Here is a 15000-nt window from a genome sequence, read left to right as displayed (position 1 = left end):
TTAAATATATTGCTATAGTTAAGATTAATATTTTTCTAATATAAATATATACGTATATAACTTTATAAATGATAGAGATGATAATGTTTTCATCGAATTTTCCAATGTCTTCACTATTGAAAAATTCTCGTGATTTTATTTTCTTTTATCGTTGTACCACTCACTCTTTTTCTTTATTTCTTCTTCTGTTTCTTTTTTTTCTCCTCCCTCCCTCCCTCCCTCTCTCTCTCTCTCTCTCTCTCTCTCTCTCTCTCTCTCTCTCTCTCTCTCTCTCTTTCTTCTTTTTTCCTTTTTCTTCAGATCAGCGAACAATCCTTGGCCAAAATGGACCGGAGTCATGCATGCCGACGAAATTAATTATATATTTGGGGAACCATTAGACTCTACGAAAGGATACACGCAAGAGGAGATCTTACTTTCTAAAAGGATGATGAAGTACTGGGCCAATTTTGCAAAATCCGGGTAAATATATTAATACGTTTATACGTAATATTCTAAAGATGATTCTCTCTCTCTCTCTCTCTCTCTCTCTCTCTCTCTCTGTCTCTGTCTGTTGTACTCTCTTTGTATTACTCAGAGATCATAAGATACCTATGTTTATAAACACATTACATACACTGATACGGAATAGGCAATATTGAGATAACCAATCATTGAATATATTTTGTTGTTTTTTCTTTACAGAGATCCAAACATTGGTGATTCGACCTCGTGGACGCTTCCTCATTGGCCGACTCACACTGCCGTTAAGAAGGAGTATCTCACTCTCGATACAAACAATTCCGATGTTGGTTACGGAATCAGAACGAGACAGTGCGCCTTTTGGAAAAGATATCTTCCACAATTACTCGCGGATACGTGTAAGTATATTCATGATTATTATAAAATATTTGATATTATTATTAAATTGATTTTTACTATCGTTCTAACGTATCGATCGCTCGTTCTTCTTTTTATCTGTATCGTTTGTCACGATACGATCTTTCATTCATTTTTTTTTTCTTTTTTTTTTTTTTTTCAATCGTACAAAATACACAATTTCTCTTTGCTATTAAAATCATATGCAACGAATCGAATTGCGTTTTATTTTATTTTTATTTCTTTTTTTTCTTTTTTTTTTTTCGTTTTTTTCTTTTGGCTAAGAAGACACGTAAAAATTACTTGTTATCGACTTCGCGTCTAATTCGAGTAAGGAGAAAAAAGAAAAAAAGGAAAAAAAAAAAAGAAGGAAATAGAAAGGAATAAACGTTCAAGTAGAAAGAAGAAAAAAAGGAAAAAAAGAAAAAGAAAAAAAAGATAGAAAAGCTTTGATCCTCTTTCGTATTAAAAGTCAACGCGTTTTACGTTGCCCTTCATTTACGCGTAGATCGTCTTCTATGACACCTGTTGATCAGTAAAAGGTACGTTTCGTACTTACGCCTACGGTCGACCGATCTTTTTCTTTTTCTTTTTTTATCTTTTTCTTTTTTTCTTTTTTTATTTTTTTATCTTTTTTTTTTTTCTCATTATTTTCCTTTGAAACTGTAACTCGAAATGAAAAAAGAAAGAAAGAAAGAAATAAATGAAAAAAAAAAAAAGAAAAAGAAAGAAGAAAAAATGTATCGAATTCGAAAATTTATTTCGTCAATTAATTCGTTTAATAAGATTAATCGAATTCTTATTCCAAACGTATCTCATTTTTATCCTGGAAAAGGATAATTTTTAAAAACGATCCACACTTTTTTTTTTTTCTTTTTTTTCTTTTTTTTCTTCAAAAATACAACAATCTCGATGTTGTAAGTTCTTCGTACTCGTCGTAGCTAGAATTTTGATATAAGGCCTGAAAAAAAGAAAGAAAAAAAAAAAAAAAAAAAGAAAAAAGAAAATGTGCATACGTAACATGTACATACGTAATATATTTGAATATTCGAAATATATTTTTACGAAAATAAATCGCGCTCGTTTGCGTTTCTTTTAATATTCGTTTATATTTGCGAAATTTTATTTCGAAGGAGAAAAATAACGGGGGAAAGAAAAAAAAAAAGATTCGTTAAAAGGTAATGTCAAAGGTCGATCGAAAAACAGGATGGATCGATGATATACGATTAGAATTAGTATTGAAACGATTTACGATTTATTATCTATTAATATTATTATTATTATTATTATTATTATTATTATTATTATTTATTACGTAAATATGAATAAACATTCGTTGTAAATTTTTTCGATGTTCCGCATTGTATATTCGATGAGAATTTCAACGTGATTATCGTAGGATAACGTAAAGAACAAAATTGCAAAGCTTCGTAGAGAAGTTCTGCATCGTGGACTTTGCAGATTGGACGGTAGCCAGAAAAGTGAAACCAAAAAGGAAAAGAGCGACGTTGATGAAAGAGCATAAGGAAAAAGAAGAAGAGGGAAAGGAAAAAAAAATAAATAAATAATAAATAAAGAGAAAAATAAAAAAAGAAAAAAGTGAAGTAAGAGAGAAAAGATACGTTTGCGTTTAAATGTCACGAATTGTTCTTTAATTAAATTCTATTATTTCATTAATGAATAAAAGAGAAGGTAGAAGAAGAAAAGTGTGGAGGAGGAGGGGATGGCCGAGGGAGAGAGAGAGAGAGAGAGAGAGAGAGAAAGAATCATCGAAGTCCACTAGAAGTAAGATAAATGTGAACGCGAGTCGTTTAACTCTTTATAATCGAAATTCTTTTTCTTTTTTTTCGTTCAAAAAAAAAAAAAAAAAAGAAAGAAAGAAAGAAGAAGGAAGAAATTCATACTAATTGCGAAACTTTTAGAATAGAAACTTTTGAAAGTATTTATAATTACGTTCAATATACTCTTATAACGCGTGTAATTTGAAAACACGATTTTTTGATATAAAAGTTTGTAAAAATTGTAAGTATCTCTCTCGTTAAACGATATTTTTATAATATAGGTTTCGATATAGAACGACTTAAATAAATTCGTAATATCCATCGTATAGGATCGAATTTTCGCTTAACACAGTTTCGTTAAAACTACGAACGATAACGAATTAAATGTATTATAAAAGGTTTTAATCTATATTATACCGAATATAACTTATCTTGAACAAATCATGAAATATCATATAAAAATTATGTTTGTCGTAATAAAATGAAAGGAAATTTTTTAAATGAAAATAAATAATACTAAAACAAACAAAACGAAACAAATAAAAAAAAAAAAAATATATATATATATATATACACATGCATATGTAGATATTTTTCTTATTTTTTACTTCTATAACATATGTATAAAAAAAAAATATATATATATATATATTTGTTTTTATGCGTATCAGCGTGTGCCAAATCAAAGTTACATGGCTTTATAGAAAGTTAACATTAATTTTGACGGTCCAATCAAATCTAAATGGACCAATAGGATGACAAAGCAGAATGACGCATTTCCCTTGACAGAATACTAATAAATCGATTCGTTCCATATCCATTCTATTGAAAGCCGAATTGTACGATCATTTTCATTCTCTCTCTCTCTCTCTCTCTCTCTCTCTCTCTCTCTCTCTCCCTCATAAAAAAAAAAAGAAAAAAGAAAAAAAAAATATATACATATACTCTTACGAAGAAATAATTAATATAACATATTATACTTCAAGTAAAATCTATGTATATTAACGTTGTTAATATACATAGTAAAAATAAATAACTAAGGAAAGAAAGAGAGAAAGGAAGAAAGATATAAAGAAATAAATAAAGAAGGAAAGAAATAAAGGAAAGAAGGAAGGAAGGAAGGAAATTAAAAGAAGAACAAAAAAAAAAAAAAAAGAAAGAAAAGGAAAAGAAAATTACTCGTTCAACATACCAAAAAGGTATATTTTTCAAGTAAGTTTATGAAACGTCGCCAACAAACTGGTCTCAAGCGTGCCGGCACCTGCCGTTTTCTATAATTCTTTCGTGCTGGAATAGCTTAAACGAGAAAATACAGAACGACTTTTCTTGCCAACCGGGAGCTTTTTTTCTTTTCTCTTTTTCTCTCTTCTTCTTCTTCTTCTTTTCTTTTTTTTTTTTTTTTTTTGAGACTAAAAGAATCGTAGCCCCGCTTTTGAAAGAAGAAAAAACACGAAAGCGTGAAAACGTTTCGAGGGAAAAAAAAAATTTCAACCCCTTTTGTGTCGTCTACTGTTTCTCTTCTTGGAGATTGCAGGGAGTAATCGAAAAAAGCTAGACGAGTCTAAAAGTGAAACGTTTCTCTAACGATAAGAAGAAACGAAAGGGATGGAAAAGGGGAATGGGGAGAGTAAGAGAGAGAGAGAGAGAGAGAGAGAGAGAGAGAGAAAAGTTTCGCGGCAGCCATTTGTCTCGTTTATCTTCTCGTCACTACCACCACCACATCACCACTACTATAACCATCATACTACTACTACCATCATCATTATCACAACTACCAGTAATACCTTCAACATAACCAGAACCACCACCACCACCATCAAGAAACCTCTTTTACTGGTAGTACCACTTTTCAAACAGCAACCATTGTCTGGGTTACGTTTACGAGATTAGCTTGATTTCTTCTTTCGCAATGTATTTTCTTTTCCTTTTTGTTTTTTTTTTTTTTTTTTCCTTACGAATATATCATTGAGATAATTAAAGGAAAAAGATAAAAGAAAATTCACGATTCTTCGGTATATATATATATATATATATATATATATATATACATACATAAGGGTGTAAGTTTCGAATTATGAATTTGTCATGAATTTTTCTTGACATACACGTACGTACTTAGATTTATTTGTTTCGATTTGTTTTACGTTTTTATAGGAACGACCAAGAGTTTATATATATATATATATATATTTTTTTTTTTTATTTATTTATATTTTTTTGTATACATGATATGTACATGCATATTACATATATTACTTTTGTTCTTGTGTATTCATTTTAGAATTAGAAAAAATTTTCTCGTGAGATTTATTAAATCGATGAGGTCAATAAAAAATCGAGAAGTCACAGTTTCGAACTAAGTCGATGCATAATGCAAACTAATTGACTTCGACCACATCAGGTTGACCCTGGTTTAAGAGAATCACAGCGAGGACACAAATTTAGGGATTTACCTTATCTCCATACCATATATATAGCAATTTTTCTCTTATTTTACTTTTCTGTCTGACCTTTGGCTCTAATGAAGAATCGATCGACACACAAGCTCTATCTCCCATTTACGATTTTATTATCGAAAAGGAAATCGGATGGGTGGGAGTTAGGTAAATAGGGGAAAGAAATTAAAAAGAAGAAAAGGAAAGAAAAAAAACAGTCGCTGAAAGATTGATTCAAAATATCTAGAGCAATGTGATTAACTTTATCGTTAACTCTCTATGGAAATTAAAAAAAAAAAAAAAAAAAAAAAGAAAAAAAGAAAAAAGAAAAAAAACGTGATCCTTCTCTCCTTTATATTCTATCTTCTGTTCGAAATCGAAATTTGTAACTTTTTATTTCCGAACAATATTTCTTTTCACGTTATCGTTCTAAAAAGAAAATTTTTATTTAATATTAAATTTTTTAATAATTAATTTTTTAATCAGATAAAGGTTCATCAAAGATGAAATAATAAATCCATCGATTAATTAAACGTTATTATTAATTCTGCTTCTGTATAAAGATCCGATCACGAGGAGAGAGAGAGATAGAAAGAGAGAGAGAGAGACAAACGACAAAAACTATGTTACATATATATATATATATATAAATAATATTATGCATGATGTTTGATTAATGAACGATACGTATAAATAAAATATATTTACGTTCGATGTTCGTGAAATATAAGAAGATCGATGAATCGATCGATCTAATGGATTTTGCAGGTACATGGCAGGTACGAAGGTGAATAAAAGAAAAAAAGAAAAAAAAAAAAAGTGCAAATATAAAAAAAAAAAAAAAGATAATAATCGTTCTGGGTTGCGTTCTCTTATCGATTATCGTTCGCTTCGATCGATAAAAGCAAATGAGTGGGAGGGAAATGAAAAAAAAAGAAAAAAAATAGATAGAGAATGGGGAAGAGAGAGAGAAAGGGGAAGGGTCGGAGAGAAGGGAGCGGAAGAAGGGGATCAATTGTATTTTGTTATCTGCATGCACATAATTTTCGATATCGCCAGACGCCTCGTGTTCGAGGCGGCCTTTCCATATTGGTTTTGTCTCGGACTCGTTATCGGTACATTAATATGCTGCAAATCCGGATGTGTTACGAAATAAAGGTAGCCAATTATAACGCATCGCGGGATTAATAGAGGATGCACGAGCATGGCTATCTGCAATGCAGCGAGGACTTCAGCGGTAAAATTCGTTCAATTTTCGTTCGCTACTATCGACGATGTTGGTTGGTCGATTGGTCGATTGTTTTTTGATGATAGTTGATTCGCAACAATTTCCTTTTAAATCTTAGCTTTTTGTATTTATGGATTTTTTATTATTATTATTATTTTTTTTTTTTTTTTTCCCTCGACGACTAAGCCATTTCATGATCGACGAAAAAAGTGGTAATGAGCGAAAAGATAAAAAAAAGAAAAATAAAAAAAGAAAATATAAAGAAAGGAAAAAGATAAGAAAAGAAAAAAAGGATGGAGAGACAGAGTCCGCATGCGTATTTGCGGATTAAACGAGACATCGGTTTGTCGTAGATAAAGGTGGGGGGGGGAGTATTATTCGGAGAAGTAGAAAAAAAAATGGATTGGGAGTGGGGGTGGGGGTTTGGGGAGGGGAACAAATGAAATGGAATATGAAAGAAGTCACAAGCATGTGTAATTTCATTTACAAACGTAATCGCGTTTATAAATCTTTTTTACTTTTTATAATGTTCCTTTTAGATCGGCCTGAAATCAATAATAAAGAGAAAATAGCAAAGGAACGAACTTATTATAATAAAAAGAAAAAGAAAAAAAAAAAAAAAAAAAAAAAAATTCCACTTGATTTAGTACGTGCACCATTTTTAATTAATCATACAGTGACGTGTCTGTGAGTGTGTTTGTATTTGTGTCTGTGTGCGTGCGTGTGTGTGTGTGCATATATATATATATATATATATATATAAGCGTACTTTTAACAAACATTTTCCATTATTAGTTCAGCTAACGAAAAAGAGAGAGAAAGAGAGAGAGAGAGAAAGAGAAAGAGAGAGAGAGAGAGAGAGAGAGAGAGAGAGAGAGAGAGAGAGAGACGTAGTAACCAATTTACCGATCGTTATTACGCGAAGCCCGAAAGTTGCTTGCATTTTATTTTAATTTTTTTTTGTTTTGTTTTGTTTTGTTTCTTCTTCATCTTTTTTTTTATTCCTTCTTTTTTTTTTTTATCGAACATTTTTCATTATTAGTTTCAAAAAGCCTCGGGCCACGTTTCTGTACAACCTTCTCTCTCTCTCTCTCTCTCTTTTTTTTTCTCTCCAAGCTCTCTTTTTCTAGTTCGTTCGTTTTCATCGTTCCAAGAGGAACGTCCACAATTATAATGTAGTCGCCGCAATTATTTTCCCGCAGCATTATTCCCTCTAGCGAATACTAGTAGTACCCGTGATATTTCTCTCTCTCTCTCTCTCTCTCTCTCTCTCTCTCTGTTTCTCTCTCTCTCCCTCTCTCTATCTCTCTATCTCTCTATCTCTCTATCTATCTATCTGAATTCTTTTTCATTTCTTTCTGTAGTCCATGCAAGAGAAATACCGAGGACAAATGTACATAGGTACATCCTATCCACTGCCATTCCTATGCCCTTCCCTCCCTCTTTATCCATTCCCCCCTTCTCAATTTATTCATCCCTGAGTACGCAATTTACCGACATGTTGAAAGTTCACCGTCATTTTCTTTCTTTTCCTCTGTCGTTGCATTTTCTCACATTTTTTTGCCCGACTTTTCTCTCTCTCTCTCTCCCTCTCTCTCACTCTCACATACACACACACACACACACACACACACACAATTATGCATATATATGTATGTGTATGCGTGCATCCGCGTGTGTGTGTATGTGTATAGATATAGACGTCAATAAAAACACAGATAAAGCTTGAGAGAGTCCATCGCAAGCAAGATCCTCTGGAATTTCATTTTCTATTTTTCCTACGAAGTGACTTGTCCAAAGAGTGAGAAAAAGAGAGAGTAAGAGAAAGAGAGAGAGAGAGAGAGAGAGAGGTGAGGAGAAAGAGAGAGAGAATTCTAAAGAATCGGTTATGCAAGGGATGCCGTTGATTCCAACGTGTTGAAGAAGGATAGATAGTTTTCCTCGTCTATTATATTATCCGTGTGACACGTCCAACTACGGAAGTCGAGGACAAATTTGTGGCACGGTAAATGAGTTGCAAATTTTCTCTCTCTCTCTCTCTCTCTCTCTCTCTCTCTCTCTCTCTCTCTCTATCTATCTATCTCTATCTCTCTGTTCCTGTCTAATGCTTCTACTCGATTATCGCAATTCAAGAGAAGTCTTATGGAAGAACGATTTCATTTTATTCTATCTCTATATCTGTATTAATCTTTCTCTCTCTCTCTCTCTCTCTCTCTCTCTCTCTCTCTCTCTCTCTCTCTCTCTCTCTCTCTCTCGTACTCTCTCTTACTCTCTTCGCGTATGTACATATCTATCTATCTAAATACATAATTATGTATTTATAAAGAAAAAAAAAAAAAAGAAATAATTTATTCATTTTACGTATATAGATAGTTATCATTCATAAAATGTTGAAATAAAAAATTCTATTGTGCGTATGTACGTGTGTGTGTGTGTACATATATATATATATATATATATATATATATATATATATATATATATATATATATATATATATATAAGTATGTAGATATATAGATTAAATTCATGAAATTATTATTCCGTATGAGCATAAACGCGAACGATTTTAATACAAGCATTTAAAAAGGGAAATCAAAGTAAATAAAGGTTTAATCGTATTACAAAATATTTCTTTTCATTTTGAATTGTCCGATTTGTCTAATTGAAATTATTTTTGGATTCACGTAAAATCATTATCGCGAATCCGAAATAAACCAGAAAGAAATAGAAAGAGACATAGATAGGGACAAACAAAGAGAGAAGGATGAGGAACGGAAGGATAAGGATAAGGAGAAGGAGGAGGAGGAGGAGGAGGAAACATGGCACTATTTTCCATAAGAGAATGCCATTTCATTCGTATGATTTCTCCCGAGTGTTACGTCACTAACAGAGAATGATATGAAAAGAGAAGGGGGGACGATAACGAGATGCGAAAAATGAGAAGGGACTGCGAGATAGTCGGCCTGTTGAAATTGTTGGTACAAAGGGACTCGAACATATAGATGGATAGATAGATAGATAGATAGATAGATAGATGGATAGATAGATAGATAGATACGTAAATGAGAAAAATGGATAGCCAGAAAGAGAGAGAGAGAGAGAGAGAGAGAGAGAGAGGAAAAAAAAGGAAAAAAAAGGGATAAAAAAATGGAGAAATCTCGTCAATTCGAAAAAAAAGATTCTATCAAAAGCCACCGTAAAAATGACACTCGCGCGTACATATGCGTTATGTAAGTAAGTATATAGACATTTATGTTGAACGAACGAAGTAGGTATTATTCCGTCTCGTATTCTCGATGCATTGTCTGATTACTCTATTTTTTTTCTTCTTCTTTTTTTTTTTCTTTTCTTTTCTTTTTATCCTCTTTTCTTTTTCTCCTTCATCAATAAAAGAATGGCAGATGAAAATAATACGTATTATACATATGATATGTGAATGCCATGCGCGATCTACTAGATCTTCCTTTTCTATCTCTTTTTATCTATCTATCTCTTTATCTCTCTCTCTCTCTCTCTCTCTCTCTCTCCTTCTCTCTCTTCGATTTAGAACAGAGTATTTTACTGAATGTACTTTTTATAGTCGAAAAAGAAAGAGAGAATGAGAGAGAATGAGAGAGAGAGAGAGAGAGAGAGAAAATTGCTATCAGAACACGTTATCGTAAAAAATGGAAAATGACAAACGTAATAAATGAGATATGGAAAATGAAGGATACAATGAAATTTAAAACTTGTGACACGGCTATGACGTCTCTTACTGTATTTAATGTAACAATATATATTTAATTTCAAATCTATATTTATGTGTATTTATGTATACGTGTATTTATTTATATATAAGTATACATATAATGCATATGGTACATATGATACATATAGAATCTATATAGATAGATTCGATGTTGATAAAAGTATGAAAATTCGAATAGTTATATGAGAGAAAAAGAGATAGAGAGAGAAAAAGAGAAAAAGATAGAGAGAGAGAGAGAGAGAGAGAGAGAGAGAGAAATATTTTTCTGCATTTAAAAAGGATCGAAAGATCAATATATTCGGAATGTTCATTAAATATCTATAACGTTTATAATATTTTATCGAAAATTTTACTACGACGAAATAATTACCAACGCGATCATCTAATGATTATGCACTTAGAGATAATTTCATAAAGCAATTATTTCCTTTTATTTGGAATCTTTAAACCTGATTTTATTTTTCTCTTCTTTTCTTTTTTCTTTTGTTTCTTTTTTTCTTTTCTTTTCTTTTTCTTTTTTTTTTTTGTTTTTTGTTTTTTGTTTTTTCGTTCGTCACATTATAAAACTAAAAACTCGATTTTGTAAAATTGATTTAATTAATAAGAAATTAAATTAAAAAGAGTTATCTCGAGATTTTAAATGTCAATCAATTGATTTTTCAAACGATCTAATTATCTTTTTAATTCCGTTCATGTTCTTCGTTGGAAAAGTGATCATTTTTATTTTTTTGATTTATTTATTTTCTCTCTTTTTTTCTTTTTTTTTTTTTTAATATGAAAGCGAAAATGTCGTCGATCGAATCGAATTGTAAATAATCGAAGGTAAAAGGTTATATCGTATCGCGTCGTTCGTTATTATTTGGATTAATTTGTGAAAGGTGTAAACAGGTGTATATACAGGGCAAAAGTATATATTATTTACGTATTCTACGTAACAATTTTCTCTTGGCTCTAAGCCATCGGCACAACAGTTCGCCCACGAAAGTCAAAGCTTCGGCCAAAAGCTGCCATCCTGAAGTACATCCTCGATTAATAGCCACCTTAGAGTCAATGGGATGCGAAATTGCTTTGCTAAGGAGAGAGAGAAAGAGACAGAGAGAGAGAGAAAGAGATAGAGAGAGACAGAGAGAGAGAGAGAGACAGAGAGAGAGAGAGAGAGAGAGAGAGAGGATTTGTGTGTTGGCTTCGCTCCACGTCATATGTTAGCTGCTAGCATAGATTTTCTATATACATTAAAACATATTATATTATAAACACGCGTTACGAAGTTACGTCTAAGGTATTATACTACCTATGCACGCTCGAAAGGATTACGTAAAATATCATAAATATCTTGAACAAGTTTAATAATAATAATAATATTACGTCTTCTTTATAAATATCATTGAAAATAATCGTTTGAATTATTTTCATAATAATATTCGATTATTCTCATTAAAATGTGACAAAATATATTCGAGCTCTTTTTTATATATACATATATTAGGCGATTGAAAATACTTTTTCTTTTTTTTTTCTTTTCCTTTTTTTTTTTTTTTTTCTTTTTTAAATTATTCTTATAATGTTTATTCGATTTCGTAATGTTCTAATTTTATTATTCCTTTATACTTATATATGTATGTATATATATATATATATATATATATATATATATATATATATATATATATCGTGTATATATTTATACGTGTTTATATACAATATAAATTCTCGATCGTATTTCTCATTAATACAATTCTTCAAATCATATTAAAAATATACAATTTCATAATTTCAATACCATTGGTTCGTTCATTTTGATAAAATATAAAAAAAAGAAAGAGAAATTTCATACATATTACAAAAAGTTCAAGTATTAAATTACGAATTAGGGGATACTTTTTCGATTGAAATAATTTCTCGGATATTTAACGTATGAAATGATTTAAAAAAAAAAAAAAAAAAAAAAAAAAAAAAAAATTATCAGAAATAAAAACACCGTCTCCCAATTTCCTTGGATTGAAAAAGAAAAAGAAAAAGAAAAAAAAAATAGAAAAGCGCTGCATCGGAGACGATAAAAGTTAATCCTCTTTCTTGAAATCGCAAAACGTTTATCTTACCTCCTTCCTTTCCCCCCCCCCTTTCAATCCTTAATACTCCTTTCGTAGTCGATAACGAAATCCGATTTTGCGGAACTTGCGGAACGATACGATAAAGAAATTCTCGACGTCACGTCGTCGGTTCAATGAAAAAATATTTGAAGTGAAGAAATTTTTATTATATTTTATTTTTTATCATTCAAATCAAAATTCTATCGACGAATAAATAATTCAGAATTACGTTACATACTTTATAACACACACATACACACACACACACACACACACACACAAATAAATTATTATTAAATCAATTTAATTATGTAAATTATTGTAAAATTTTGTTCAATTTCATAATACCAATTTTATCATACACATAAAAATATGTAAATCTTTCGAGTTCGTCGAAGAGAATTAAAAAACAAAGTTTTACTCGCATTATTGTTTATTTAAAATTGAATCGAATTTTATGAATTGAACGTTCTTTAAACTTTCTCCGTAAGATCTTTAAAACTCGACGCTTCCGTTCGATTAATGAAATCAAACCAATAGAGAAATGTTTTCGTTGGTAACACTTATTTTCTTTTCTCAATTTAATGGACAAGATATCGATATTGGAATAAATCAAAACAGTTTACGAATATGAATTAAGAGCATCAATTAGAATCATTTCTGATTTGACGTTTTTATTTGATTAATAAAAGAATCAATACGTAACAATTATTATTATTATTATTATTATTAAAAAATTATGTTTCGTAGTAATACCTCTGCATACGAGGATATGTTGTGTATATAAGAAGGGGTGATGAGGGAAGATTAAATGAAATTTGATTGAAAATAAACGAAAAGAAAAAAGAAAAAAAAAGAAAAAAAAAAAGAAAACTAATTATACTCCCGGAATGGAAGGATGAGAACATTTCTTTTTTTTTTTAAATCATAATAAAATCATCCTGGAGATATCTCAAGTTAACAATATTGACGAAAGCAAATAAGATAACCCTATCTCGGTAATGGTACACGATCCTCTCTCTCTCTCTCTCTCTCTCTCTTCTTGTGTCTGGTGCATAGTCGACGTAAATAGAACAACGACGATACACAGCATTGCTTTATAATTACGTCGGTGGGCTTTGAAAGGTTAACCGCACGGCGGTTAAGGTAGACATGCATATGAACGTGTCGTTGTCACGGGCACTAATGGTCCGTTTACACGGTATCATTGGCGTAACCGCGAAACGTGCCTTCCCATTCGCCAAAGTTAACTTCTATTTCAGAATATAAAATATCATTCGATGAATCATAAAATGCGCGGAATCGAATTCTTCGGAATGACGTTTTTTTAAATCCTAAAAAAAAAAAAAAAAAAAAAGAAAAGAAAAGAAAGAAAGAAAAAAAGTACGATTTATAATTAAAATGTAAACAAATTCAAACCGATTAATGTTGTATCAAATCAAATCAAATCAAAAAATAAATAAAAATATATATATATATATATATATGTACATTAATAATTGTCAAGTAAATTTTGTAAGTATCTACGAATCTTTTTATCTAATAACTTTCTAATGAAATAATTTATATATATAAAATAATTAATATATATATATATATATATATATATATATATATATATAAAAATTAAAAAAGGGATGAAAAAGAAAATCTTATAGATTTATCGGATAATTTTACATTTTTAATCAAAGTCAATCGTCGAATAAGAAACGCAAGATAAATATGAAACGAAAACAAAAAAAAAGGAAAAAAAAAACAAAAAGAAGAAGAAGAAGAGAAAAAAAAAATGGAGAAGCGTGAAATTTCGCAAAATTCTCTCATCGAATCCCGTAGGATTTTAAATAATATAATAAGCACGACTGCGAATGGACGAACGTGTCATTCTCATCGACACAATGATCCATATCTCTTTTTATGTGTTAACGTGCATGTATATAAGAGAATAATACCATTGGCGTAACCATACGAATCAGAGAATGTGATTTCGGTGACCATAAAATATACACACATATACACATGCACTCACGGCCAAACACACACACACACACACACATATATATATATATATACACACATTCATGCATGCATCCTCATGCATTAATGCATGCATAGATGTATGTATATAATACGCACATAAACATCGCGAAATCTCTCGTACAGTCGCGGTCGTTTGGATTAGGCGAGCTGTGCACGCGATTTATGCTCGAGTAACTATTACTATAAGCCGGCCAAGGCGGTTCGTGATTAGAGCAACAATGATCAAATGCTATTCGACCTATCGTATTATCTAAAACGATCGATTCAATGCAAATATTATATTAACGATTTATATTAGATATCGAATTATAATATATAATTTATATATCTACGTTCTCGATGTATCGTCTTTTTACTTTTTAATTTAAAAAATGTTTTAAATGATCTAGAGCACGATGATCGAATGAATTCTATATATAGACTTTTATTTCTATTTTCGATCTAACGTCTACTTATCAATGTATTATTTTTACGTTCGATTTATATCGACAGAACGAATACATCTAACAATAATAATAATAATCGATATGTACAATACATGTATAATAATTCATATTTGTAATATCGACCGAACGTTCGGTATATACTTAATACGTTGTATTATAAATTAATTATAAATTCGAAAGGTAATAAAATGATGAACAAGAAACGAGGGGGAAAAAAAAAAAAGAAAAGAAAAGAAGATAAAAATGAAAAATTGAAAATCAATGGCGTCGTTTATGAGGGTCGATAAATATAAGGGGATGGTGGGGGAGAAAAAGGAAAAACAGAAAAACAAAAAGAAAGCATGAAAGAAAGAAAGAAAGAAAGAAAGAAGGAA

At 30.4% G+C, this 15000-nt stretch overlaps 1 protein-coding gene across 5 annotated transcripts in view; it reads left to right on the top strand.

The window, feature by feature from the left end:
* LOC124426373 (acetylcholinesterase-like) overlaps positions 1-15000 on the top strand; it is an 81654-nt gene that overhangs the window by 51339 nt on the left and 15315 nt on the right. For all 5 annotated transcript variants that reach the window (XM_046968004.1, XM_046968002.1, XM_046968000.1 and 2 more), the window contains exons 6-7: positions 301-462; positions 685-860. In XM_046968004.1, coding sequence (XP_046823960.1) covers positions 301-462; positions 685-860 — 338 coding nt within the window. The remainder of the gene's footprint in view (positions 1-300; positions 463-684; positions 861-15000) is intronic.

This window comes from Vespa crabro, chromosome 8 (genome assembly GCF_910589235.1).
Source record: "Vespa crabro chromosome 8, iyVesCrab1.2, whole genome shotgun sequence".
NCBI classification, from domain to species: domain Eukaryota; kingdom Metazoa; phylum Arthropoda; class Insecta; order Hymenoptera; family Vespidae; genus Vespa; species Vespa crabro.
The sequence above is the reverse complement of the archived record's forward strand: the minus strand, read 5'-3'. Positions and strand labels throughout refer to the sequence as shown.